This window comes from Talpa occidentalis, unplaced genomic scaffold (assembly GCF_014898055.3).
Source record: "Talpa occidentalis isolate TD23 unplaced genomic scaffold, MPIMG_talOcc4v2.1 talOcc4.3, whole genome shotgun sequence".
NCBI lineage: Eukaryota > Metazoa > Chordata > Mammalia > Eulipotyphla > Talpidae > Talpa > Talpa occidentalis.
In genome coordinates this window covers 28,032,733-28,058,426 of record NW_023603184.1, presented here as the reverse complement: position 1 = coordinate 28,058,426, position 25,694 = coordinate 28,032,733, and the positions used below count along the sequence as shown (strand labels likewise).

At 50.5% G+C, this 25,694-nt stretch overlaps 1 protein-coding gene across 1 annotated transcript in view; it reads left to right on the top strand.

The window, feature by feature from the left end:
* DKK3 (dickkopf WNT signaling pathway inhibitor 3) overlaps positions 1-19,451 on the top strand; it is a 45,782-nt gene extending 26,331 nt beyond the window's left edge. The window contains exons 4-7 of the mRNA XM_037522671.2: positions 13,433-13,525; positions 14,810-14,954; positions 15,872-16,028; positions 16,968-19,451. Of these exons, the coding sequence (XP_037378568.1) occupies positions 13,433-13,525; positions 14,810-14,954; positions 15,872-16,028; positions 16,968-17,187 (615 nt within the window). The 3' untranslated portion in view covers positions 17,188-19,451. The remainder of the gene's footprint in view (positions 1-13,432; positions 13,526-14,809; positions 14,955-15,871; positions 16,029-16,967) is intronic.
* Positions 19,452-25,694: the final 6,243 nt, after the last annotated feature.

The window sequence follows — 25,694 nt, the reverse complement described above, 5'->3', positions numbered from 1 at the left end:
AAATATCTGTCAGTCCTTGGAACCCAAATGTATTCCTCTCTTCACCCAGCTCTCACTGGGGTGGATATAGCTTAGTGAGCACCAAGGATTCAGGCACTAGCTACCCAATGGGGAGAGTCAGGAAAGTGTTCACTGAGAAGATATTTGTGCTGTTTCTTAAAGATGAATTGGCAGACCAGGGAGCTGAAGGCATTCTAGAAGAAGGGACCAAAATTAGGTCTTGGGGCAGGGGGCATGTTAGGAAATCAGACTGGAAAGCAGGTTGGGAACTGGCCATGAAGGCCTCTGTTTGCCACGCAGAGTTTGTTGGGAGGGAAGGTGGAAAAACAGTAACAAGGTAGAGTGTCCTCAGGGTGAAGGTCTCATGGAACTCACATCATTGAGTGAATCCAGCACCCTTGAACCCCGCAGATCCAGATTCTGGACATTGTCAGTCCTCTTGCTAACTACTTTCAGGCCTCGCCAATGCATAAGCCAAAATGCCAGGTCATTAATTTGCAGGAGTGAGGGACATCTCTCTCCTATGGGAAGAGTGTTGGGACCCTACTCAGGACCTACCTGGTGTCAGGGCCCTGGGGGAGCCAGGCAGGTTGTCTGAAGGTTGTGGGGAAAGAGAGAATTCAAGCCAAGAGAGGTCACTGGCATTGAGGGCAGTCCAGGAGCCACCCGCTGCAGCCAAAGCAGAGTGCTCGCCAGCGACAGAACTCAGGCGCCCCCTCCCATGTCAGCGGGGGGCACACTTGTTTTTTCACTCACTCTACCCCTTGTCACATTGCTTTATGATGCCACTATCACAGAAGCGGTCAGCCCTCCCAGGGCCTGGAGACAGCCTGTCTCTTCCTTTAGGAGTTGGATAGGATTACTCCAATCTCAGGGCCCCTCTGCTGGAGCTATCAACAGAACAATTATAATTAGGGATGAATATCGTCAGGTTTGTATTTTAGGAAGATAACTTGGGGTGCAACAAGGAGCCTGGTGAAGGAGAGGACCTGGTGGCTGCACAACAGTCTCTTTGCTGCCACAATCGTGCTAAGAAAGGCGGTGACCTCGGCAGAGAGCAGTGGGGCCACCTGTGAGGGCAGATAGGCCCTCCCCTGCCTGGGAGGTGGCCTCACTCCCGTGAGCTCCTTTCCCCCAACTTCCTGGCCCTCGCAGACAGTGCTCAGGAGCAAAAAGGAGTAAGCTGGCTTTGTTTCTCTCTGGCACTCAATGTCCTCTTGGGACCCAGTCCAGATTCAGTTCCTGGGAACCTGGTGAGCATTTGGCTCTCTGCCCAAGGCCAGAGGCAGTTTTCTCAGAGTCCCTTGTGGGGCTTCAGGTTGACCAGGCCCGGGGCCTTCTGTGCTGCGTGCAAGGGCTGGGAGCACTGCAGGGCTTGCAGCATCTGCAGGATCTGTGGGTCCTGAAGTAGCAAGGCTGAGAGGGGCGGCTCCTAACAAGGCCCAGCCCAACCAGCCTCCACTTCCCTGGCATGAGGGCTGCTGGCAGATGGAGCCCCAGGTGGGGTGGCCCACACCCCTCTGGGATGGGAGCAATTTGTACCTTTTCTAGGGACTCCGACCCCTACTTCCATTGCTGTTCTTTTGCCCCACAGAGAAATGTTTGCAGGCAGACAGCAGGGCTGTCTCAGAATGGCAAAGCCCTGGGGGGTCCCCAGCCTGGGCAGACTCTGGATCCTGGCCCCCATTTTCTGTCTGACCTGGTGTAGGAGACCACAGGTCTGGGTTGACATCCCTGTTCCCTCCACTCCCTAGCTGTGTGACTTTGGACAAGTTACTTAAGCTTTTGTGCCTCAGTTTCCTCATCTGTGAAATAGAAAGGAATAAAAGAAAGATTCCTGAAGAGGAATCTCTCCCAGTAGATTGCTGTGAAGGTGATATGAACGTATGAACGCATGCTTCGGAATCAGGATAGCTCCACCACACAGGAAACATGGTAAAGCATCAGTCAATAGGACTATTTCGTTGTTGGAATCATGATCAGCAGAGGGAATCCAGTGACCTTTCTGCAAACTTAGAAGCTGCCTCTGTGCCCAGAGCCCCTGGTGGACAGCAGACTCCGAGGGGTCTTCTGTTCTCACCAAGGCCTGAAGGTCAAGTGTGGGCCTCTCGGCTTATCTTCATGGATGTCTTTAATGCCACGCCTCTTCCTGTGGCTAGAGGCCCCTTATTTTTGTCCTCTTCCTGCCCAAAGCCAACTCCACTCTGTCTTCCAAGAAGCACACCTGTGGAGTGTTCCCTTGTGGATGGAGTTGGCAGACAAAACACACAACACCCTGCTCAATACTAAGAGAATAGTCGGTCAAGGTCTGCCCTTTGCAGCACTTAGGAAATACTGTACTAAGACGTTACTTATCTGAAATTCAGATTTCACTAGGCTTCCTATGTATATGTATTTTGCTGTTGTTGTTGTTAATTCTGTTGTTGTTAATTCCACAATTCTGTTGTTGTAATTAATTCTGTTGTTAATTCTGTTGTTGTTGTTAATTCAATCCTTTTTGAAATCCCCAAACTAAGGAGTCTCATCCAACCCCAGGCAAGGAGATACTGCATGGGGTCAGGACTGGGCCCTTCATCCTGGGGTACCAGGAGGGGCTGTCATAACATTTTTGGTGCTTCCATACCCCCAAGTTCCGTCGGGCACCAGAGGCCCGCATCGGCAGGTACCTGCCTGGAGTGCTAACTGTTCAGGCGTGTCTGGAAAGCACCCTGGGGGGATCAGTGGTTCCACCCCACTGCCTGGCTTTGGAATGGAGTATGGGGAAGCACAGGCCCAAAGACCCTAGAAATGTGTGCTGGGGAAAGTGGAACAGGCGCCCTCCACGGCTTCTGGGAACAACTCAGGGGCAACAACTCAGGCTCACGAGGAAGTTTCCTTGGGAATTAGATATGGATGCAAGTTCTCCAGAGGAAATACCACTCAGTCTAAAAGAATGTGTTGGGGAATTCTGAGTGTGGCTTAACCGTCTCTGTGGCCTGGCAGCCGCACAGGATCCCTGTAGGAGGAATGAGTGTTTGTCTGGAGCACCCTCTTTCCATCCGTGGAGACTGGGGGTGTGATGCCCTTAGCTCCCCAGTGGGCTGGTGGAGAAAGGAGGCTTCCAGGGGGCCTGGGGGTTGTATATGCTGGGTGGGGGGTAGGAGGAAAGGGAGAGCCACAGGATTATTTATACTTAAGACCCCAGGCTAAAAAGAGCACCTGGTATGCTGAGCCCAGTCAGGGTGGATTTTTCCCGTTGTGTTGCTGCAAGACTTGGGGAAGAAAGAATTGGCAGGGGCAGCCCCAGGAGATGTAGGATTTAGAAGACATGGGGACTTGAAGATAATAATAGCTGGCATTTGCTCCTGGCTGCTGCCTGGGATTTTCCATAGGGCAATCTCTGCCTGGTGGGTCAGACAAGAGCCCTTGGTGAGGTTTGGGGCCTCCACCCTCCCTGAGCTGTCTGAAAGTTTCCAGCACAGAGTCCAGAAGAGGCTGGGGGTGCCCTGCAGAGCTGGAGACAAATGTGAATTTTATTGGCTCCTGTGTTTGACCTGTTTTTTTTTTTTTTTTAATATTTATTTATTTATTTATACACGCACTGGGTACAGTCAGAAGCGCGGGAGGGTGAGAGAATTCACCAGATCCAGAGCAGGGAGCAGAGCAGGCAGAAGGACCGAAGTACACTGCTGAGGGGAGCAGCGGGCGGCAGGAGAGGTCTGCGCGCCATGTGGGACCCTCCTCCAGTGGCCGGGGAGCAGCCGGGGATCGAACCGGCGCCGCAGAGGCCGCGGGCAGCTTCGCAACCCAGCGCTCAACCGCTGCGCCACCGGGGAGGCCCATGGACCTGGTTTTAAAGTCAAAAAAGGACTCTCAGGAACAGGAAAATCTGACTTGGAAATCCCCAAGAATGAAGGGAGGCTGCCTGCCCCTCCCCCTTGGCACCTCTCCTAATCTTCCGGGCACCTTGCATGAGGGGGAGGGGACCCTGCCCTCCCACGGTGGCAGAGCCAGGAGCCCCTTATTTCCCCCAGAGACTCCCTGCGTCTGCCTGAGCCCCCTCCCCAGGGTCTGCCTTTCTCTCCATAGGACACCAGGTTGGGCTTAAGTGAAACCCCTTGGCTTGAGCGCTGGCCTGGCACTTGTTACCAGGACTTTGCACGTGAATTTATCTCACTGTCTCAGCTTCCTCACCTGTAAAATGGAGCTTCTCCCTCTGATTTTGGAGGACAGTGAGGATGACATGATGATGGATGACATTGCACCCAGGGCAATGAACTCATATTCCCTTTTTTTCCTCAACTCTTGCATGCTCGCTCCTCCCTCTTGGTCGGAGAGACAATCCTGGCCTCCTTGCAGCTCTGTGTGACTTTTTCCTTCCACTATCATCCTCCTTAGCAGAGGGCTCTGGGGTGCAGCAGATGAAGATGGAGAGTCGTGGCTCCACCTGACATTCTGAGCTTTTCAGTCGAGAATGTTTTCTTTAACCGAATGAGATCTGATCTACTGTCCTAGGTGTAAGCTCAGAAGGTCACCCAACCTTCCGTGGGTGAGGCAGTGCAGATAGAGGTGTGCCCCAGGCCTAAAACCTGGGGAGCAGGCAGTGCTCTAAACTAGTGTATATGCTATCTCTTTTATTTTTTTTTAAGATTTATTTATTTATGCATACAAGAGCTGGGGTACAGGCCAGAGATGTGAGGGAGTGGTGGTGAGAGGATTCACCAGAGACAGAGTGGGGAACAGGACAGACAGACTGACTGAAATACACTGCTGAGGGGAGCAGCGGCTGAGTCAGGTCTACTGCGCCATGTGGGTAGCTCCCTGGCCTGCCAGGGATCAAACTCGTGCTGCAGAGGCTGCAGATTGCTTCATAGTGCGCTGTTTAACCCCCTGCACCACCAGGGAGGCCCTGTTATCTCTTTTAACCTGTCCAACAACCGTGTGAGGCCCCACATTTTAGAGAGAAGGGAACTGAAGCACAGAGAGGCTCAGTAATTTGCCCAAGGTCACCCAGCTTGGGAGGTGGAGATGAGGCTCTGGGCTGGTTGGGGTGTGTATTAGATTCCTAAGGCTCCAGTAACACAGTACCACAACTCAGGCAATTCAGCAGAAACCTGTTGTGTCACGGCTTTGGAGCTAGGAGTCCAAAACGAAGGTCTCAGCAGCGTTGGTGCCTTTGGAGGACCGCGAGTTGAGTTGCTGCTCCAGCCTGTCTCCTTGGCTTGCCGGTGGCTCTTCCCGCTGTCTTCCCTCTGCGTGCATCTGCTTCTGTGTCGGAAGCGCCCAGGCTGTTGGGCGAGGGTGCACCGTGTGATGATGGTCATAGCCTCTGCCATCACTGTCTCACCCTCTCAGCCTCCTCGCCTGTAAAATGGAGCTTCTCCCACTGATTTTCTTATTTGCAAACAAGGTCACATGCCCAGGGTGTGGAGTTGGCTTTCAACTTAGGATTTGAGGGGAGGGGCCTCAGTTCAAGCCCTAAGTGATCATGTGGAGGCAAGAAAGTGTGCTGATAAAAATCCCTGGCTTGGGGGTTCTAATGGGCCTGGGTTTACATCTTTTCAAACTCCAGCCATGACCTTAGGCCCTAAGTCTCCATTTCCTGACCTGCAGAATAGAGATTCCCACCGGCTCACTCTTTCCTGGACTCTCGCCGAATGCCGGAGACTTGCCTATGTGCTGGGGGGTGTGAAGTGGGCAGCTGACTTCACCCAGTGCTGTGGGGATCAGACCCCATTCCAGCCCTAGCAGGTGCAGACACACAGTAGGTGTCTTCTGAATGTCAGTGCACACTGCCCCTCTCCTCCAGCTGCAGCAGCAGTCTGTTGGTGGAGGCGCCCCTGCTTGTGTTTCCATGTGCCCCTATGTTCCCCTGAATCTTCCTTCCCGAGACTCAGGCTGAGAGGAGACCCTCGAGGCCCCACTCACCGGTAGCCTCTTCCTCTGGCCTCAAAATCAGAGAATATGTGGATTCTTGAGCCCCCAGGCAGTGTGAGAAAAAAGGGCCATGAAGAAGCCACGCCCTACTGGCCCCATACCCAGAGGCCAAGGCAACCATTCCTCCCGTGTGATGTCCCCCCACCCCTATACCCCCCTCGCTGCCCCTGCTTTGGACTTCTGCCTCCTCAGAGCCTCTCTCCTCTGATCAGCTCTGAACTGGAAAATCAAAGATGCAGCACAACTCCTTTGCCATTTTCCACTATTTCTCGGTAACGAGGAAGCACAGGAGTTGGGGGAGACTGGAGGGCATTCCTGTGGGGGTGGAGGGGGGTGGGGAGACTGCCAGATAAAGTCTCCAGTGTCCCCATCAGCCCCATTTCTCCCCCCATCCCCTTCAACTCCCCCATCTGAGCAGAGTGATGTGGGGGCCTCTGGCCAGAGCTTTCTAAATATAACTCCGTCCTCGGGACAACAAAGACAGATCCTGGGAGTGGCTTCAGTCCTGATGGCTGACTTCTAGGACGTCAGACTTCCCCACCAGACTGGGAGGGAGAGATGGGGCCAGATGGGGTGTGGCTGGGACTAGGGATGAGCTGACTTTTGTCATCAGGTCAGAAGGGACTCTGAGGCCCAGACTCCCAGGAGCTGTGCTCTGGGCCCAAAGGTCCTGCCTTCTGTCTCAGGGATGCCTGGAGCCGGGTTCCTGTCCCAGGCAGTTCCTGTTAAGCTGTAAGCTGTGATGGAAGGAAGAGAAATATGACCGTTTTCCCAGGAGGTCATGAAGGGAGCCTGGGCTTGGGGCTAGACCGCCTGTTCTGGACTCCCCTCTTCACCTCTAAGCTGCCGGCTTTGGGCAGATCCTCCACCTCAGTCTCACTTTCCTATGATATGCAATGAGCATATTAAAACCCACATCAAGGAGAACTGTGCCAAGTGGTGGGCGTGGTGGCCCTGCGGGGCCAGGGCTCCATGTCAGGGTACCAGTGGTCGCTTTGCAGGCTCTGGAGGGTGGGAGCTCAGGGTGGCATCCCACCTACCTGCTCCCTGGGGCCCTGCAGCCCCCATATTCTGCACTGGTGTGCATCTTTAATTTCATATCAGTGCAGTGTGGAGTCCCTCTTCCAGTCTGCTGGGCCTGAGAGGTACCTCAAGCCCAGAACTTCATTGCCCCTTGCACAGGGAGGCAGCTGGGGTTTTCTCTCTCTCCTCCTTGCCCCTTACTTCCGAGTTCACCTCCTCAGCTCAGGTCCCTCAGGGTGCTGAGCTTCTTTAAGACATCAGCCCAAAGGTGAGCATAACCCTGGAGCACAGATAAAGTAAAACTGGAATTATTGAAGAGAATGAAACCATGGATCTCACAGCTCTGGGTCTGACTGCTTGGGGGGAGTGGAGGCAGGGCATCAACCCACATCCTGTCCTCACAGCTGTTCAAGGTGGGAGGACCTGACTGGTTCCTCAGGACTTTAACATGAGAAAGGTGCGATCCTACCTTCTGGTACTAAGGGGTCCTCAGGAGAGACCCAAAACTCACCACCCTGCTGATCAAATACCTGGTCTCCAGACAATAAGTGGCTCCTCTGCCCCAGAAACTATTCCTATTGAAGTACAGGCCTCTGATGCTCTGAGTGGAGACAAGTCAGATGTGAACTCCCCAAGTGTTGAGGAGTAGAGATCAGAGGTGGAGACCTGTGTTTAGACCTGTCTTTCTGCTCTCAAGCTGGCCTCCTGGCAGGGGTGCTTCTGGGAAGGGGCTTTTGGGAGGGAGAAAGCTCCATCCACTGGATGGACTGAGGCTGCACAGCTTTCTGTTGCCATGGCTACCATTCATAGAGCACTGACAACACCCTGTGCAGCAGGCCGTGTTCCCAACGTCATTTTTCTGTAGAGGTTGAATCAATAACCTAAGGTGACATTGCAATTAAATCACCCAGTCAGTATTCAAAGTTTGTGCTCTTGGGGCCTCTAGGGTTTCTTCACACTTTGGAGGCCCAAGGTTTCCATTATGATCACAGTTCTTAAAAAGCATTTCTAGGGATTGCTGGGAACACACATCCACAACAGACAGATTCTTAGAGCAAAATACCGAGCTTTCTTCAGGAGAGACAGGCTGGATTAACCCTCCAGAGCTCTTGTAAGTAGCAGAAATACATCAGCATAGGAACCCAGTAGCTTTAGTGGATTTAGATTTTTCAAAACTGTTTTGGCAAGATCTCATGCTTCAGATTTTTCCATACCTAGAAATGAAATAAATTACTTCACTGTGGCTTTGCAGGAATGCTTTGTCATATGGAGGCGCCAGTTTAGGAAAGGGAAGCTAGTCCTCTGGACAAATGTGCACTTTTCCTGCTGAAGATTGTAAACTCCAGAACCACAGAGATGCTTGCTGAAAGGGGCTAAACTCATATTTTTTTAATTTAAGATCTGGAAGAGGAAGTGTACAGTGAAAATTGCAAGTCTACGGAATTCTTGGGAAATGAGAAGCCAAATTAATGGAATGTGCATGTGTTTTGCATCAGTTCTGAAGACATTGCTCGTGGTCAACATTCGGTTAGTTTGTTCGTCTCAGTAGCTACAAGTGGTTCCATCCATTGAGCAATATCTGCTACAGGCCCCCCGTGAGTCAGATGCTGTTGGGCACAAACACTTGTCTTGCATATTGTCATCCTGCATTGCAAAAGTGGGGTTCTCCCATGCCCCCACTTACTGTTTCTATTACAGTTGTGTTGTGGACATCACAAAGCAAACAGCTCTCTCATTCTTTTTCAGGTTTGCCACGTGGCATTTCCCCTGAAATGACTGTACAATCATTTAATCTGTTTCCGCTTATTGGACTTCCCACTATTTCTGGATCACAAATAATATAACACTGTAGGCTTAAACACCTCTGTCTTCAGATATTTGCACTTAGGGCAAGCGTTTCTGAGGGTCCCCTGGAAGTGATATATGCAATTAAATATGTGATAGTTGCAGATCTACTGTCTGCCAAAACCCTCTATTTCATTTTAGAGTCCCAGAGGATCTGGCAATGCCCATTTCCTTAAATCCCTGCCAGCATTGCATCTTCTATTGGTTTCCTATTGCTGCTGTGATAACTTAACATCACGTGGTTTTAAAACAGTTTTTAACATCTTACAGTGCTGGAGTCAGAAGTCCCACACAAGTCTTAAAGAGCTGAAATCAAATTGTGCTGCCTGCCTTCTGGAGGCGCTGAGAGATTCTGCCCTCCCATCTCCCAAGCCAGCCAAGACCCGTGACCAGGGTGGGCTTTCTCGTGGCCTCTGACACTGACCCTTCTTCTGCGCCGCCCCCACCCCCCGCCCCGCTCCATTTTCCGAGCCCCTTACAATCATACTGGTTGCACCCGGATAATCCAGGCTACTCTCGTTCTCACCAGGGCAGTGATTAGCAACCTTGTCTCCCCTGGCCGCGTAACAAGTGTTGTCCACAGGTTCCAGCCAGCAGGATATGGACATCTGGAGGCCAGACCTGCGCCTACCACATATATTAGCACCTATTAAATTGTTTCCATTCTAAGTGAAAGCATGATATCCTGCTCGGGTGAGTTGCATTTTCTTGATTATTGGAGAGGCTGAACATCTTTTTCGTGTGAAGAGGCAAAACAATTTCTGTTACTCTCTATTATCTCTTCCTGCCCTTATCTCTCTTTCTATCGGATTGCCTTTTTTGTTTGTTTTCAGTTAAGTTATAAATTCCTTGAGGGTAGGGACCTTCTCATGTTCACATTGGCATCCCAGTGCTTCCATATACAGCCAGATTCAGAGAGGGGGCTTGTGCCTACTAGCCCTCCCCATTTATTCTCTTGCTATTCTGCTTGGGAAGAAATAGCAGGACACTTCCTGCTAAACTGAGTTGAGTCTGTGTCTAGGAGGGCGTGGTAGCCAAGACAAAGAGTGCCTTGTGGTTTGCTTACAGGCCCATGGACTTTCCAGGCCATTAGAGGCTCTGGGGTCAAACAGAACCAGTGCCCAACCCCCAACACAGCCCTAACTTGGGTGGCCCTTCCACCCTAAGTCTTGATTTTCTCACCCAGAAAAACAGCAGTGGTGTCATGTAGGCATTTTAGGGTTGCTGGGAATAGAAACACAGCTTTTTGAGAGGGAGGTGGTGTGGGGCAACCTTGTAGGTTGGCAAGGCAGGGGTCTGGCAGGAGAGCCAGGGCTTGGGCGGCTGGCAGCAACAAGCCTCCCAGCCCTCAGTGAATCTTCGCGCTCTTTCTCTGGGTTCTTTCTCTTGTGTTGTCTCTTGATCTCACCTCGTCTGTAGTCACACCACTTGTCCTCTCACTGCCACTGCTGCCGCTGCTTTTGTCCCCACCTCTAGGTTCAGGTGTGCACACTTACACATGCCCAGGTGTCCCCAGTCAGGTACTCGTGCCCTGCGCCCACGATCCCACCAAATAAGGAAACCAAGATAGTCACAGAGGCCAGAAGCATAAAAAAAAAGAATTAATTAATTTACTCTACAGAAGTCCCCTTGCTGAGCTGCCGCTCTTTGCCACGGCCTTTGGAGCAGCGGGTAGAGCCATGTGGGGGGCAGAGCCACTAGGTACAGAGAAGAGCAATTGTAGGTCGCTTTCCTGACTGGTAGGCAGTGTGCTCTGCTGTAATACTTTTTGAGAAAGGACAATAAACAGCTAAATTGCTCTTTAATTCTTTTGGTGTCAGCCCCGTCTCCTCTGGAGCTGCTGGTGCAGGTGCACACAGGGCCTGGCTCGTGGCAGTGACTTGGGCAGCAGGCGCTCGAATACCCTTGCTTCATCCAGTGCCACTCTGCTCTACTGTCAGTGAGCAAAGTCACTGGGTTGGGCCACTGTCTGCGGGCATGTTGGTTTTCTCTAGGTTCTCTGGTTTCCTCCCACCTCCCAAAGGTATTGGTGTCAGGTGCACTGGCGTGTGTCTCCACTGTCCCAGGCAGAGTGAGTAGGTGTGTGTGTCCTGCCGTGGAAGGGTGTCCCATCCCGTCCAGGGTTGCATTCTGCCTTGAGTCCTGAGCTGCTGGGATAGGCTCCAACCATCTGAGACCCCGAAGTGGAATAAGCAGGTTGGAAAATGAATGAATGAATACAAATTATTGAATATTTAGAAGTGCTTTGGGTCTTTATCTAGAAGTTCGGTGGTATTTTCTGTGACCAGAAATAGGACCTTGGCTCCTGTTTATATCAATTAGCCATGGTAAAATTGGTTTCCCTGTTTGTTGTTCACTTAAAGTTGCAGATCCTAAGAACCTGTTGACAATGTTAGCCGAAGACTTGGGCCTCCTCCCCATTACCCTTCAGAGGAGATGCAGGAAGGTGGTGTGCAGAGGGCCCGATGGTCTTCCGGGTAGGGTGTGCCTTGCTTGGTAAACAGAGTAGGACCTCTGCTCCAAAGGGTGATAGGCAGGACATCGGTCACAGGCTGGAGTTGCAACAGGGCTATATGTCCATCCCCTCCAGCCTGCCATGCTGGTCAGAGCACACACCACCCTCAACCAGAGGATCCACTTTCCAGGGACAGAGCCCCATATTCTAGGCTGTCTGCTCAGGGCCCCTGCCTAGCCCCAGGCTGCACTCACTCCCTGGCCGCAGGGCCCCTAGAAGGAAGGCCCAGTTCCCAGTCTCCCTGTCCACACCCATTAGTCTCTGTTCACAGAGCAGAAGTGGGGACCAGCCCAGCTCACTGAGGCTGCCCACCCAGGTCTTCCTAGGGCTGGCTTCACATCCGCCTTCAGGATGAGCATGCCCTGGACTTTCCCTTCTCCATACCCTTTTAGAAGGTTCTTTGGGACCCAGAGTTCCTGCTTTAGTTTTCTCATCCACATGCCTCTGAACTGCATCTGGACCCCTGGGTCTCCCCAGGGGTGGTGAACGAGTCCCTCTACTCGGAACTAGCACTACAACCTTGGCCTCTCTGAGCCATTTCCCTGTCGGCAGCACGGGGAAGGGGTTCCTACCTGCCGTCTCCTGGGAAGATCCTGAGGAAGACAGGGCGTGAGGAGTCCATGGCGGTGGTGGCACGAGGGAACCATCAGTGATTGTCCTTGTCTTGACTTCCCCACTTCTCCTGCCCTTCTTTCCCTCTGAAGTCGCCAGTCCCCATGTGCCGTGGACAGAAGGCTCAGGGCAGGATCTCTATGACCTGAGCAGACGGGGTGAAGGAGGAGTCCTGGAGCCCTCAGTGTATTTTGCAGGCTTTTATAGGGATTGACCAGGCACACAGCAGGCAGGGTCTCCCAGCCCCCAGCAAGTCTTCACTCCTCTGGGCTCTCCGGCCTTCTCTCGTGGCCTCTGCTTCTCTGCTCATTTCGCCCTCTCATCCTGCTGGCGTCCCCGTGACGCCGCCCTTATAAGCACAGTGTGAGCCCAGGTGAATCCCATCTACCTATGCCCACACCCTACTCCAGGTGCCCGCCATCAGGCATGCATTCAGGACCGCAGGGATCCGTCATCTATCCTGATGGTGGGAGGGCAGAAAAGCCTGATACTTTTTTTAAAAGATTTATTTATTTATTTGTTTGTTTGTTTGTTTGTTTATTTATTTATTTATGCAATCACTGGGTACAGTCAGAAGCGCGGGAGGGTGAGAGAATTCACCAGAGCCAGAGCGGGGAGCAGAACAGGCAGAAGGACCGAAGTACACTGCTGAGGGGAGCAGCGGGCGGCAGGAGAGGTCTGCGCGCCATGTGGGACCCTCCCTGGCGGCCGGGGATCGAATTGGTGCTGCAGAGGCCGCAGGCAGCTTCTCAGCCCAGCGCTCAACCGCTGCGCCACCAGGGGAGGCCCCACCTGATACCTTTTATTTACCCTACACCATGTCTGACCCTGACGGTGGGTGCAGAGCTGAGAGCTCTCTCCTGACAATAATGGTCACGTCCCATGTCCTCGCTCTTCGGGACCCAGGACTCTGGTGGATGGAGACTGACTCCCCATTTCTCTAGCCGTAAAGCTGGCAGCCACACGGCCCAGTGCCAGCGGCAAACCCCCTCCTTCTGTGGAAGGTGGGAGCTGCCTTTGCCTGGCAGGCCTGGACCCCAGACCCGGGGCCCTGAGGAAGGCTCCCTGCCAGGCAGGACTGGGGCCACCAGTTGCATGTCTTTGTGGCCCTTTCCCTTCAGCAGGGCCCCCGGGGGCCTGGCTGCCAGCCCCTGCTCTGCAGCTGCAGCAGCCTGGAACTCATTAGCTCTTTTTATTAAATCCATCTGCTCTGCAATGCCGACTGGGCCCACATCTCTGTGCTCCCACCCCGGGTGAGTGCCAGGGAGCCCTGCACACAGGCAGCGATTGTGTGAACTGGGTGTGGCCTCCTGGAGGCTGTGTGGGTGAGGCCTGGCCCGGAGGAGTGGAGATGCTGAACAACGGGAGCTGGCAGGACTTGGGTGTGGGGGAGACTGGGGAGCCTTCCTGAGCACCCTCAGCCCGTGGGAGACTGCGGGATGAAATGGGGCCTGCCCTTCCAGGACACTGTGGGTTTGATGATCTGCCTTCACTGATGAAGCGCTTGCTCTTCCCTCCCAGGAGTGCATCATCGATGAGGACTGTGGGCCCGCCAGGTACTGCCAGTTTGCCAGCTTCGAGTACACCTGCCAGCAGTGCCGGGAGCAGCAGGCGGTGAGTGTGCCCGCACTTCTGGGCTGCCACAGCAGGCCATGGGGGCCCAGAAAAGGGGATCTGGGGCTCCCAGTTGGCTCCAGAAGCCCCTTCAGGGAGCTACTTTGTCCATGCTGGGAAGAGCCTCTGCATGACACCCAGGGGAGCTGACTCGAGAGAAGCTCTCCTGGGAATCCCTCCTCAGGCCTGCTGCCACCCCACCGCCCCTTGGCCCTGGCCCCGCACCTGGCAGAGAAGGGGAGGGAGCACAAAGGCAGAGGCCTGCTTCCTATCGCTTCCTCTGGGCAAGACCAGGCCGGGAGACATGGCCAGTGACCGCTGCAGCCTCCCAGCAAGGAAGAGTGTAGCCTCTCCCCTTCCTGGCCTGCACCCCTTGTCCCCCAGATCTTGCTCCTGATCTTCCCAAAGGGAAAAGGCAGAGCATGGGCCAGGAGGAGGCCTGAGAACATCCCTGAGGGACACTCCACAGGGAAGCGTGAAGCCAGGGGCGAGGGCACTTCCTCCACCAGACAGATGTTTGGACCCAGCCAGATGGGCTTACAGACTTTCCTTAGTCCGTCCTCAACATTAAGAGCACATACAAGGCCTCCCCGGTGGCGCAGCGGTTGAGCGCTGGGTTGCGAAGCTGCCCGCGGCCTCTGCGGTGCCGGTTCGATCCCCGGCTGCTCCCCGGCCACCGGAGGAGGGTCCCACATGGCGCGCAGACCTCTCCTGCCGCCCGCTGCTCCCCTCAGCAGTGTACTTCGGTCCTTCTGCCTGTTCTGCTCCCTGCTCTGGCTCTGGTGAATTCTCTCACCCTCCCACGCTTCTGACTGTACCCAGTGCTTGTATAAACAAATACAAACAAACAAATTAATTAATTAAAAAAAAAATGCCTCTATTAAAAAAAAAAAAAAAGAGCACACACAGCAAGACGACAGTTGAGACAGCAGAGGGCGTCTTACTAGCCGGCCTGCCCCACCCGGGGCCATCGCTGAGCACGGCCGGGCCACCGTCCTTTGTAAAATCTCCAGTTGGGTAGGAAGACTCAGAAGCAAGACTCCCCCGATGCCGTTTCTCAGGGTTCTCCCCCTTCACATCCTACCAAGCCCAGTATCCCCTCACTTCTTGCCTCCCACTGGAAGCCAGCAACCTCGGGTCTCAGTTTCCAGCTCTCTGCAGTCGGGGACGGAGATTAGCGCCCTGTGTCTCCACACCTCCCAGGCAGGGGTGGGGGGCGGGGACTCGCTGGGCTCTCTGGGACCTGTGAGCTGGGGGGCTAGGGTGTCTCCCGCCTCTCCGCAGCTCTGCACTCGGGACAGCGAGTGCTGTGGGGATCAGCTCTGCGTCTGGGGTCACTGCACGAAAACAGCCACCAAAGGCGGCAATGGGACCATCTGCGACAACCAGAGGGACTGCCAACCCGGGCTGTGCTGTGCCTTCCAGAGAGGTGGGTGGCTCCCTGCTGGATGCAGGGCCAGCTCTACCGTACTGGCCTCCTGGGGCCCTATTCATGTCAACCAGACTATTTTTTAGGGTCCCCCATCCTGGGCAGACTCCTAAATGCTCACTCAGGTATCTCAGCCCTGTCTGGGGCGGAAGTCACTCGGTCTGTCCGTCTCTCTCTACCCCTACCCTGCTGATGCCTCAAATAGTCAAATTCCTTCAGGCTGCACAGGTCCAGGGAAGGAGGGCCACCCCCAGATGGGTGGGACCCCAGCAGCCCCTTTCCAACCCCACTCCACCTTCTCTAGGCCACAAGGGAGGCCCTGACCTCAGTCCTGACTCCTGTGAATGGTCTCTTCTCCCTGCTGAGGATGGCCCGGGCTCCCTCCCACAGGTGCTTCTGAAAAGCATTCCCTCTGCCTCCCCCACCTTCCTAGTTCCCCCAGCCCCTGCTGCCCCAGCAGGTTTCTTCAAGATGGCCCTCCAGGTATCCCTCCTCTGGGAGCTCCAGTCCCTCCTGGTCTCTCACTTCAGTTAGACTTGTCAGTCTGCCTGCCAAGGCCCTTGTCAGCTCCTGCTGTTTTTTCCTCTTTGTCTACCACTCCTTGGCTCTTTGGGACCCTCACTCCCTCAATTTCTCCCACTGTGCCTAGCCCCAGGCCTTTGTTGTTGCTGTGCACCTACACTGATCTCCTTAATTTCCCCAGGCCTTTGACCTCAAAACCCAGCACAAACCACTTCTTCCAGGCAGTCCTCCCTAACTGCTCCAGCCCGCCTGGTTCACTCCCTCCTGAGCCCATGCTGCCATTTTGCTACCTCTCATTCCACCTGTGGGAGGCTGCACCTCTTTTCTCTGCTCCCTTCCCTGGTACCTGCCTACATGACAAGAGTCACACAGGGGTGACTCTTGGCCATTCGCAGGTCTATTGTTTCCTGTGTGCACACCGCTGCCCGTGGAGGGCGAGCTGTGCCATGACCCCGCCAGTCGGCTTCTGGATCTCATCACCTGGGAGCTAGAGCCTGAGGGAGCTTTGGACCGATGCCCATGTGCCAGTGGCCTCCTCTGCCAGCCTCACAGGTGAGGACTCACCTGCCCGCCCTGTAGGGGAGAAGATCCCATGAAGTGCCACCCAGTCAGGACTCGGGAGCAGGAGTAGGGGGAGATGTACATTCAGCTTAGAAGAGGTTGAATTTGAGATAGCCTCACGTCGCTGGGATGGAGGGTCCACTAGCAGTCAGGATGTAGGACTGGGGATCAGGAGGTATGGCCAGGGGTGCAGATGCCTCATGAGTGTCCACTGGAGTGTCCCAGGGAGCATGTGGAGGGAACCCAGGGCCAAGCAGAGAAGAAGCTGGCGGAGGCGACCGAGCAGGCACAGAGGCGGGAGGGAAATCAGGGCAGTGGCAGGAAAGCAGGATGGAGACAATGCCCGTGGCATCCCTAGCCACTGAGACAGTGCGCAGCATCAGGGCTGTGACTTGGCCGATCACTGCAAGCATATTGTACTGAACCTCTCAGCGACCACCGCTCAGCCCTCTGCCCCCGCAGGATCCAGGTGACTGGGCAGACAGACAGAACTCCCCGTGGGTCCCATGAGTCCCAAAGCTCCCCCCAGTCTCAGCAGATGGGGAGTTAGGTTTCACCTTATGGTCAGGGCTGTTCCTGCCTGGAGACCTGGATGGGCAGGGGGCTTCAGACCCGGCGTCCTCAGGGACTGTGCCTGGAATGCTGGGCTGGAGAGACAGTCACGGGAAGTCAGGCCTGCAGATGGGGAGGAGGGCGCCCCTCAACTATAACACATGCTCCAGAACTGACCCTCCCTCAGCCATCTCCTTTAAGGTAGGATGCGGACATGAAGCTAAGGCTCTGTTGGATGTTAGAGGAAGTGGCTGACAGTGCTTAGAGACTGACAGTGCTTATGCTTCAGGCCTGCACCCCATGCCCCCTGCTTAAAGCCCAGTTTGCCTCCATGGGGAGACACAGTCCTTGACTGAGCCCAGTCCCGTCTCTCCCCAGCCACAACCTGGTGTACGTGTGCAAGCCAGCCTTTGTCGGGAGCCGTGACGAGGACGGAGACAGCCTGGTGCCCAGGGAGGTCCCCGATGAGTACGAAGATGGGGGCTTCATTGAGGAGGTGCGCCAGGAGCTGGAGGACCTGGAGAGGAGCCTGTCCATGGAAATGGTGCTCGGGGAGCCCGGCGCGGCCTCCAGGCTGCTGGAAGAAGAAGAGATTTAGAGGCGGGCTCTTCTGCGGGTAGATGTGCAATAGAAGCAGCTAATTTATTTCCCCAGCTGTGTCCTCCAAGGGCGAGTTCACCAGGCTTTTTCCATGGTCTCTTCCCAGTACTATACCCCCTCTGGCTTGAAGCAAATTGAGATGCTCTGTGCCCATCCAACTCTCCCAGACCGTACCCCACACATCACAGTCCTGGTGCCTGGGGGCACACAGGGGTGTGGGAGGGTGAAGGCAGAGCAGGGCTGCTAAACTGGGCCAAGTATTAGCACTTTGCCTATACTGCTTAGCAGATGGCACATTTCCTTTTGTTCCATTGCCTGGAGAAGAGAATGCAGGGAGGGAAGAGGATGCAGAATTTCCCCATAGTGGGTTTTGGGATCATGTTGAGTCTCATACATGAGAAGAGTGCCCTGCTTTGCAAACATAAACCTGGGGAAAATGCAACAAAGTTTCCAGGCAGTTCTTCCCAGGCCTAGCGAGCTGTGCCTTCAGCTGCTGCAGATGTACTGTTCTGCTTGGTACATGCATCCATCCTTTCCACCAGTCGCTCAGCTCCTACCTCTGTGCCAGAGCAGCAGTTTCCTGTCCATGACTGATTCAAGCTCTCACCACAGCCTGGTGAGGATCTCTGAGGCTCAGAGACCTCAAGTTGCTAGCCCAAGTCACACAGCTAGTGAAGACCAGAGCAGGATTTCACCAAGGTGTGACTCCAAGTTCAGTTCTCTCTTCACTATTCCTCACCAGCCTCAGTGCCACCAGAAGTAACCTCTAAATAAGGAAGGATGGAATTTTTCTTTTTTTGAGGCGTATCTGGAATTAAGGTCACACTAGTTCACGAGTCCCTGTAAGATTAAACTTCTACTGTTAGAAATGGCAGCATTCAAGGGTTTGACCCTGTCCTCCATGGAAGTTACCTCAGAAAGTATGTGCCTGGAGCATTATGTACATGAGCTTGCTAGAAACAGCACTTACGTAATTGTAGGGTAAAGATTAGAAATGAAATTTGCAGACTTACTTACCAGCAAGTGGTCTGAAGACTGTTATCAACCACATGGGGAAAATCAGAGCAAGCAAGGCTCTGTGAAATATGGTTGTAATATTCAAACTGAGAGCACTGGACTGTGCTGTTCCATAGATGATATTCCCAGGTGCCAGGGATTGACTCCATCATGTATTCATCCAGAGTTATTAAATTTTAAAGCTGCCCATGATTGTATAAGCATGCTTTCATTGAGTTTTAAATTATGTATAAACATATATGTTGCATTTAAAAATTAAGCATAAATCACTTAAACTATTGCAGTTCTTGGACATTTTTTCCTTTTGATGTTGAATAAATATAAAACCCTTTCAGCCAGAAAAAATAAAATTACCTACTTTGTCAAAAAAAAAAAAAAAAAAAAAAACAACCCTCTCTTCCATCTAAGTAAATTTTCCAGACAACTGAAGCACACTTCTTTAGCATCAAAATATTTTAGAAATGTTAACCATTTGGGGATCAATGCTTCACTGTTTTCTGAGTGAGTATGACCCTTTTCACGGAAGTCTTCTTTAATCATATCCAGTTCTGAGCCATAACGCAGTAGACTATTTAGGCTATAAAGTTACTATATATTAAGATCAGCTAGCTGAGTGGAGACTCCGGTATTGATAAACTACTTATATTAACTCATTGAGTCTTCATTGAATTCAAGAATATTTTCCTCATATAATGATGAAAAAATAGAGGCTTAAAAAGACTGATAGAAGTAAAAAAAAAAAAAATTCAGTATCTAGTATAGTGAGCTCAGGATATAGTGATAATGAAAAGATCAAATATAGGGTTGTTCCCTACTCAGTGTCAAAAATCATTAGGATCGCTCTACATCATATGAGTCAACAGATATTTATGGAAAGGCTGCTCAGAACCAGAAGCTGTGATTATGTCAAGTCGATCCAGACAGGGCCCCGCCCCTGAAGGCACAGTCTAGTGACAGAGATACACTAAGCCAAACACCAACAGAGCAAAAAGCAGTGAACCCAGGTCATGGGAGCTGCACAGGAAACTCAGCCTGGGAGAGCTGCATGGAAACCAGACCTGAAGATGGCAGTTTGTCAGGAGGCCAGAGGAAGAGATAGAGGAAGAGACATTCTGAGGCACGGACAGGAGGGAGGGAGAGAATAGAAGGAGGGGTGGCATATAGGGGAAGCTTCAAGTCAAGACAAATTTGAACAAGCATTTGGAGAAGAGGCTGAAAATTATTTCATTTAATAAAAAATTTATTGAGCACCTATTTATGTCAGGCCCTATTATTACTATTAGGTGCCAGGGAGATAATGTTAAATGAGATAAAATTTGTCATCATGGGCACAAAAATATAAGAACATGAGAGGCTTTGCAAAATACTTGGCAGAAATCCTCAGAGAGAAGCTGATATGTCTACTGTACTCACCATTCTAAATGGAACGTGGTCAGGCTTAGGTGAGATTTTGATACTTGAATCTTATTGTCTTTGCTGCTCTGGAATCCACAGTTCCTGCCAAGGAAGCCATGGAGGATATTGTTATTTTGAAAGCTAGCAAAACTCAGGGGGGGAGAAGGGGGTGACCTAGTTAGCTGGTGGGTCCTCGACCTCACAATTATATCTGCAGGACACCACTCAAAATAGACCATGTGGGGAGAAACAACAGAGCGTATTTATTTACACAAGGGAGTGAAACAGGGATGGGGGGCAGGAGGTATTCGAGAGCGATCGAGAGCTGTAGGGACAAGATGGCAGCTGGGTTGCTGAGGCAAACCTGGAACCTGTGCACATGGTGGGGAATAAGTCGGCCTAACATACAGAGGGGTGGCCTGCTGTGGTCTGAGGGCAAACCTTGGGAGTCTGGGCGCACATGTGGTGCTCAGGGCAGACTGTGTCACCAAGCCTGGGAGCGGGGGCTGGCCTTGGGACCTGGGAGTGCAGGGCTTAGGTGTACCAGATGTTCCAATAGTTTTGGCTGCTCAACACCTGTTCCCACCCCTTTCCATTTACCCACCAAACCAGGAGACTTAAGGCTAGAATTTTGCTACTAGGATGGCCACAAGACCCAGTTCTGGTCCAGGACTTGTATGGGGAAGGCTGCTAGAGTTTCTGGGAAGGGTCTCTTTCCCAGAGTGACCAAAGAGGCACAGAGAATGAAAGCTGCTGCCGTCCATCACTTCTTGTTGCTCACCTCTGAGCACAGGGGTTTGCGCTGTGCTGTTTGGCTCTGTGACAGCCATCTTGAGACCCCATGATCATGAGCAATGCTCCTGGGTGTTAGCAGGGCTGCCTTCTCTGGAAGTTCTGGGGAAGAAATCAATTCCCTGCTTTTTTTTTTTTTTTAGTGCCAAGAGGTTCTTCTCATTCCTCAGCTCTTGGCTGCTTCTCATCTTCAAAGACAGCAGTTACAGGTTGAGTTCTTTTTTAAGCGTGCCATCTTTCTGGTTCTTCGCAATTGGAAAAGGTGTTCCACTTTTAAGAACTCATGTGATCAGATTGGACCCTCCTAGATAATCCAGAATAATATTCCCATATCAAAGTCCTTATCCTTAGTCACATCTTTAGTCCTTTTTTTACAGTGTAGGGTAAATTTTCACAGGATGAAGGTACAAGGTGTGAACATCTTTTGGGGATCATTATTCTGCCACCACAGAAGGATGTCTGAGTCCTCCGTGACATTGAGGAAGTAACAAGTCCTGCTGTCAACCATATCTGGACTCCTTTTAAAAGAAACCACCAGTATTTTTATAAAGTTGCTGTTAGCCTTCTGTTATTTGAAGCCAGAAGCATTTCCAATACAGGAGCTACTTGCAAGATGACCAGTCAAGGGGAATAAAGAATGGCTTTATGAGTCCCACTCCACTCACTTTACCACCCCAAGGCACAGTTCTGGAAAAAGTAAAAGATTAGAAAGTGCAGTGTTAGCAGGTGTGGTGCAGCCTCTGAGTCTATTCCCTGACCTTCACACTTACAAGAATGGCTGGCCTGCCAACCCACAGGTTTCAGAATGAATGGAAAGAGAGGATGGGACACAAACAGCTCCTGCCGACTCCCAGAACATTCCCTCTTCCTGTTCAGTACCTCCTTTTTCTCTTCCTGGTTTTTCCAGCCTCATTAGTCTGGTTTTGGAGTGGGGGTGGGATGGCAGAGGTGGAGAGAGACATGAGCAGCTTGCTGTACGAAGAGGATGGGCTGAGAAAAGGGGAATTAGGCATTTGTATGTTCTCTGGATCTCCTCCAGATAGTCAGGAAATGCAACAGGATTATTTTGAAATACTTTTTGGTAGATAACCTAGGTTTCCAAGTTCAGAGGATCAACAGCTGTGGAGCTAGAGACCTTCATACAGGGCTTCCTGAGAGGCACATGCCAGCAGCAGCAGCATAGGTGACCTATATAACGAAGACTGGGAGGGGGTAATTTTGGAAAATCGCAGTATTTGGATGACCCGTTATTCTTCTTCTGGATCTCCCATGAGGGGGAGCTAGATGCTAAAACCTATAGGGGAACTTTCACAAAAACTTAAAAACCTCAAAATTTGTATGGAAGCGCTGATACCTCAGTGATGGCTGTGCAGAAGCTGTAGGAGACATGGACTGTTACCAACCTACCAAGTATAGAAGAAGAAACACCAGGAAGAGATGGCTGGTTGTACTAGCCAGGAAAAAGGGGCAAAGATTTTAATACCCTCACCCCCAGAGACATAGGTATGGAAGAAGTGACTCATTTTAGAGGACTGTCTCTTGCCAGCAGGTTGGAAACGACAGTCGTTGCCTAAGAGATGGCCAATGCTGTGACCTGAAGGGCATCTACTGTCAAGTCTAGAAGCTCAATAGTGACCAGGTGATACTCACCATGACAACCTGGAGTTTTCCCCTCTTTCTTACCTGTTTCACTATCCTTTGAGCTGTTGCAAGAAAAGGAGGGAGGGAGAATAACGTCCTTGCCTTCCTTCCCATCTATGGACAGTGTGTGCATGGGGGCGGGGAGGCATGGGGGAGAAACTTGAATCTAATGGCTGAAATGTTAACATGATTGTTGAAACAATCCAAAGTGACTAAGGTTATAGCTTCTGAGAGTATGCGTGCACTTCCAGGGGGAAACTGCATTGTACAGGACAGTTGGCATAATTACTGGAAAGAGAACCATTACATATTTGTATCTCAACAAGCTGATATGCTTTAATTGTCACTTATTAAACTGAATACCAAGTGGGTCCACTGTACTGGGGGTAGGGGCAGGTTGGGAGAAAAGAAAGATGTCCTCACCTTTCAGGCAAGGCTGTAGTTCCACCAATCATTTCCGGTCTCGTGCATTCTCAGGCTCTGACCAATCAGAAGCTGTTTCCGCTGCACTGATGAGCTGGTGGCAGGAGGCAGATGCTGGGGAGGGAATAATGAGGCCACCTAGTCATGGCTCTTTTCTGTTCTACTAGTCACACATACTTTGAGGCACTCTTCATTTTGCCAAGGATTCTTGTTTCTGAAACAATCTGAAGGCCAAGTTTTGAAAATTAGCACCTATCGAATCAAATGACCATAATCCCTCTCTTCCCCAAATGAATTGCACAGAAGCAGCAGCTTCTGATTTCATGTACATTAACATAGGTGACTTTATTTGGGGCACAAATTGCTCTATGTGCCTGATTTTCTAGTCCTCTAGAAAGTTACACATGCACACAATTTTGTATTTAGGGATTTATGGTCTGAGAAGACTTTTGACTGCTAGCAACAAAATTATTGGTATTCCAAAATTACACAGAATTGTTTGATTCAGATTAGCTTCCATTCTATGTACGCTAGACTATAATTTGCAAGTTGTAATAATGAGTTGGTTATTCTTTTTTTTTTTTAAAGATTGATTGATTGATTGATACAAGCACTGGGTACAGTCAGAAACGTGGGAGGGTGAGAGAATTCACCAGAGCCAGAGCAGAGAGAACAGGCAGAGTAACGAAGTACACCGCTGAGGGGAGCAGCGGGCGGCAGGAGAGGTCCGCGCGCCATGTGGGACCCTCCTCCAGTGGTCGGGGAGCAGCCTGGGATTGAACCAGCGCTGCAGAGGCTGCAGGCAGCTTCGCAACCCAGCGCTCAACTGATGCGCCACCAGGGGAAGCCCGAGTTGGTTATTCTTAACACTGAACAAAGGGACACAATTCAGAGGGACTACAGTTGGCCAATTGGAAACACTGGCCTATGAACCAGATGACTTTATTGTATTCCATACATTCACAGGTCACTTTCAATAACAACACTGCAACGCTCTGATGTTGTGCGCGCATTTCTATTAAACCACTTTGTAGGTTTGTACTCTCACCCAAGGGATGAGCCACAATACAATTGTGGCAGTATTAGCAACCGAATTTACTTGACTATTTTCTAGTTTTGGCATTAGTTCACCATTGTCTCAGAATTTTAAGGCATCCTATTCCATTATAGAGCATCTGAAACCCTCAGTGGGTTCTTCACTCACTGTTCTATCTCATCATGACTCCTATCCCATATTCTACCTCCTTAGTTTGAGAAGCAGATCTCCCAAATAGCCAACTTCTGAACCGACTAGCTAAACAAGGCATGGTCCTAAAAGCATAGCTTTTGTTTCTTTGGACTGATCACCCCTCGTCTTCCACAACTGCCCATAAATGCAGGTACTTGTTTCTCACAGGGAGTGACTGATTGACACAAACCTATCTGCCCCCTGGTAAAAATGATTTAAAACCTTGGTGGGACCTTGGAGAGCAAGGTCACAATTTAGTGCATGTGGCCTGCCTCAGCTCAGAAGTCATGAGTGATCACAGGCATCTCTGCCATTGGGATTTGAAACCTGCCTGCAAGTAGAAGCAGCAAACACAAAATAGGGCAGAGGGCACAAAATGAGGTGCTTGAGAATTTTGCCATTTACTCTTACAGGAACAATAACCCAAACCAAACCATACAAGGCACGTGAGCCACGGTGTTCTGTCTCTTGGTTTAAAGGTGATCACTCGATTCTTTAAATCTGAGCGAGGTTGACACACACCAGCTCCCTCACGGAAAATTCCACAATCCATTCCCATTCCACAAACCCATTTTACAAAGTTCACCATCCCTTTTAAACTGAAATATTAAAGTGCAACACTGTTTTCACCTTATCAGGCCCTGAAAAACAAGCTTTAATTTGTTCTTTTTTATAATAAAGTATTTTTTCTCTACTCCTGGTTATTTGTAACATGCCTGTAAGTAGAAGCAGAAACAGGGCAGAAGGCACAGAATGAGGTGCTTGCGAAGAATTTTGCCATTTACTCTTACAGGAACACGATTCCAAACCAAACCATACCAAGGCCCCCTTTTTTTTTGCCTCCTTTGTGCCAGAGTCAGTCCAGGAAAGCAGAAACCTGATTAGACCCTATTGCCCAACTAAGCAGGCCTGCATCAGAATCAAACAGTTGTCAAGTTACATCAGAAAATCCAAGTAATTCGAAGGATTCATCACAAATGCTTCAAGTTTTCCTGAGAATACACCAATTCTATTAAATGCAAACTTAGAACAGTATTTCAAATTTAGTGGAATGCTACAGAGTTTACAAGGAATAAAAATTAGCAAGAAAAATATCTTAGAAAAGATTTTCTTCCCTTGAGGATTTCAAGAGGCTTTTAAGATATTATAGAACTAATAATCATTATGATCTAATTGCAGTCAAAATCTGGTAATACTATTTTCTACTTATATTTTCTTAAAAGAAAAAAGGGGTAAAAATCTGATTTTGAAACGGTGACAGGATCCTCCAAAGTTAATTATTAACATCTTTTCATCTCTTATGAGAACTTTACTATAAACATACCTTGTCATAGAAATGAGATAATTAATCAATGTACAAGATGTTATACTGAAAGAAAACAAATCTATTGTTAACCCATATTCTTCATCCACAAAAGTTTAATGACTAAAATAACACGACAGAATGAACAAATTTTTTATTGGCATGTTCATTGTTGTAAACAGCATCTGGCATGAAAAAGTTTTACCAAAATCTTTTTATTGATTTATAAATTAGATGGCATTTTCAAAATTTACGTAGAATTGTGTTCACTGAATAATTGTATTTAGCAAAGCAAAAACTTGCCAATTTTTATAGACTTTGCGATGAAATCATGTTCACTATATCAGTTGTGCCATGACCTGACTTACTAGCAAGTTTATTCAACACGATGTTAAGATGTTTCCCCAAAGTTAAACTACATGTAGCTACAAATCAACTCCAAAAATTAAAGTGGGACTTAATAAGGATTCTAGAAGATTCAAACTTGAAGTAAATCTTCAAAATTAAATGTACAAAGAGAAAAAAACTGAAGCTGCTGAACAGAAAAACCTCATTAACAAGGGCAAATACAATCGTATGGGACCCAGCACTGAGGAACCTCACTGAGGACTACATTTACATAGACTTACACTTTTCAATGTACACAAATGTACATCATTGGATGATACGTGAAAAAGAATAACCATGGGAAATAGTTGAACTGCAA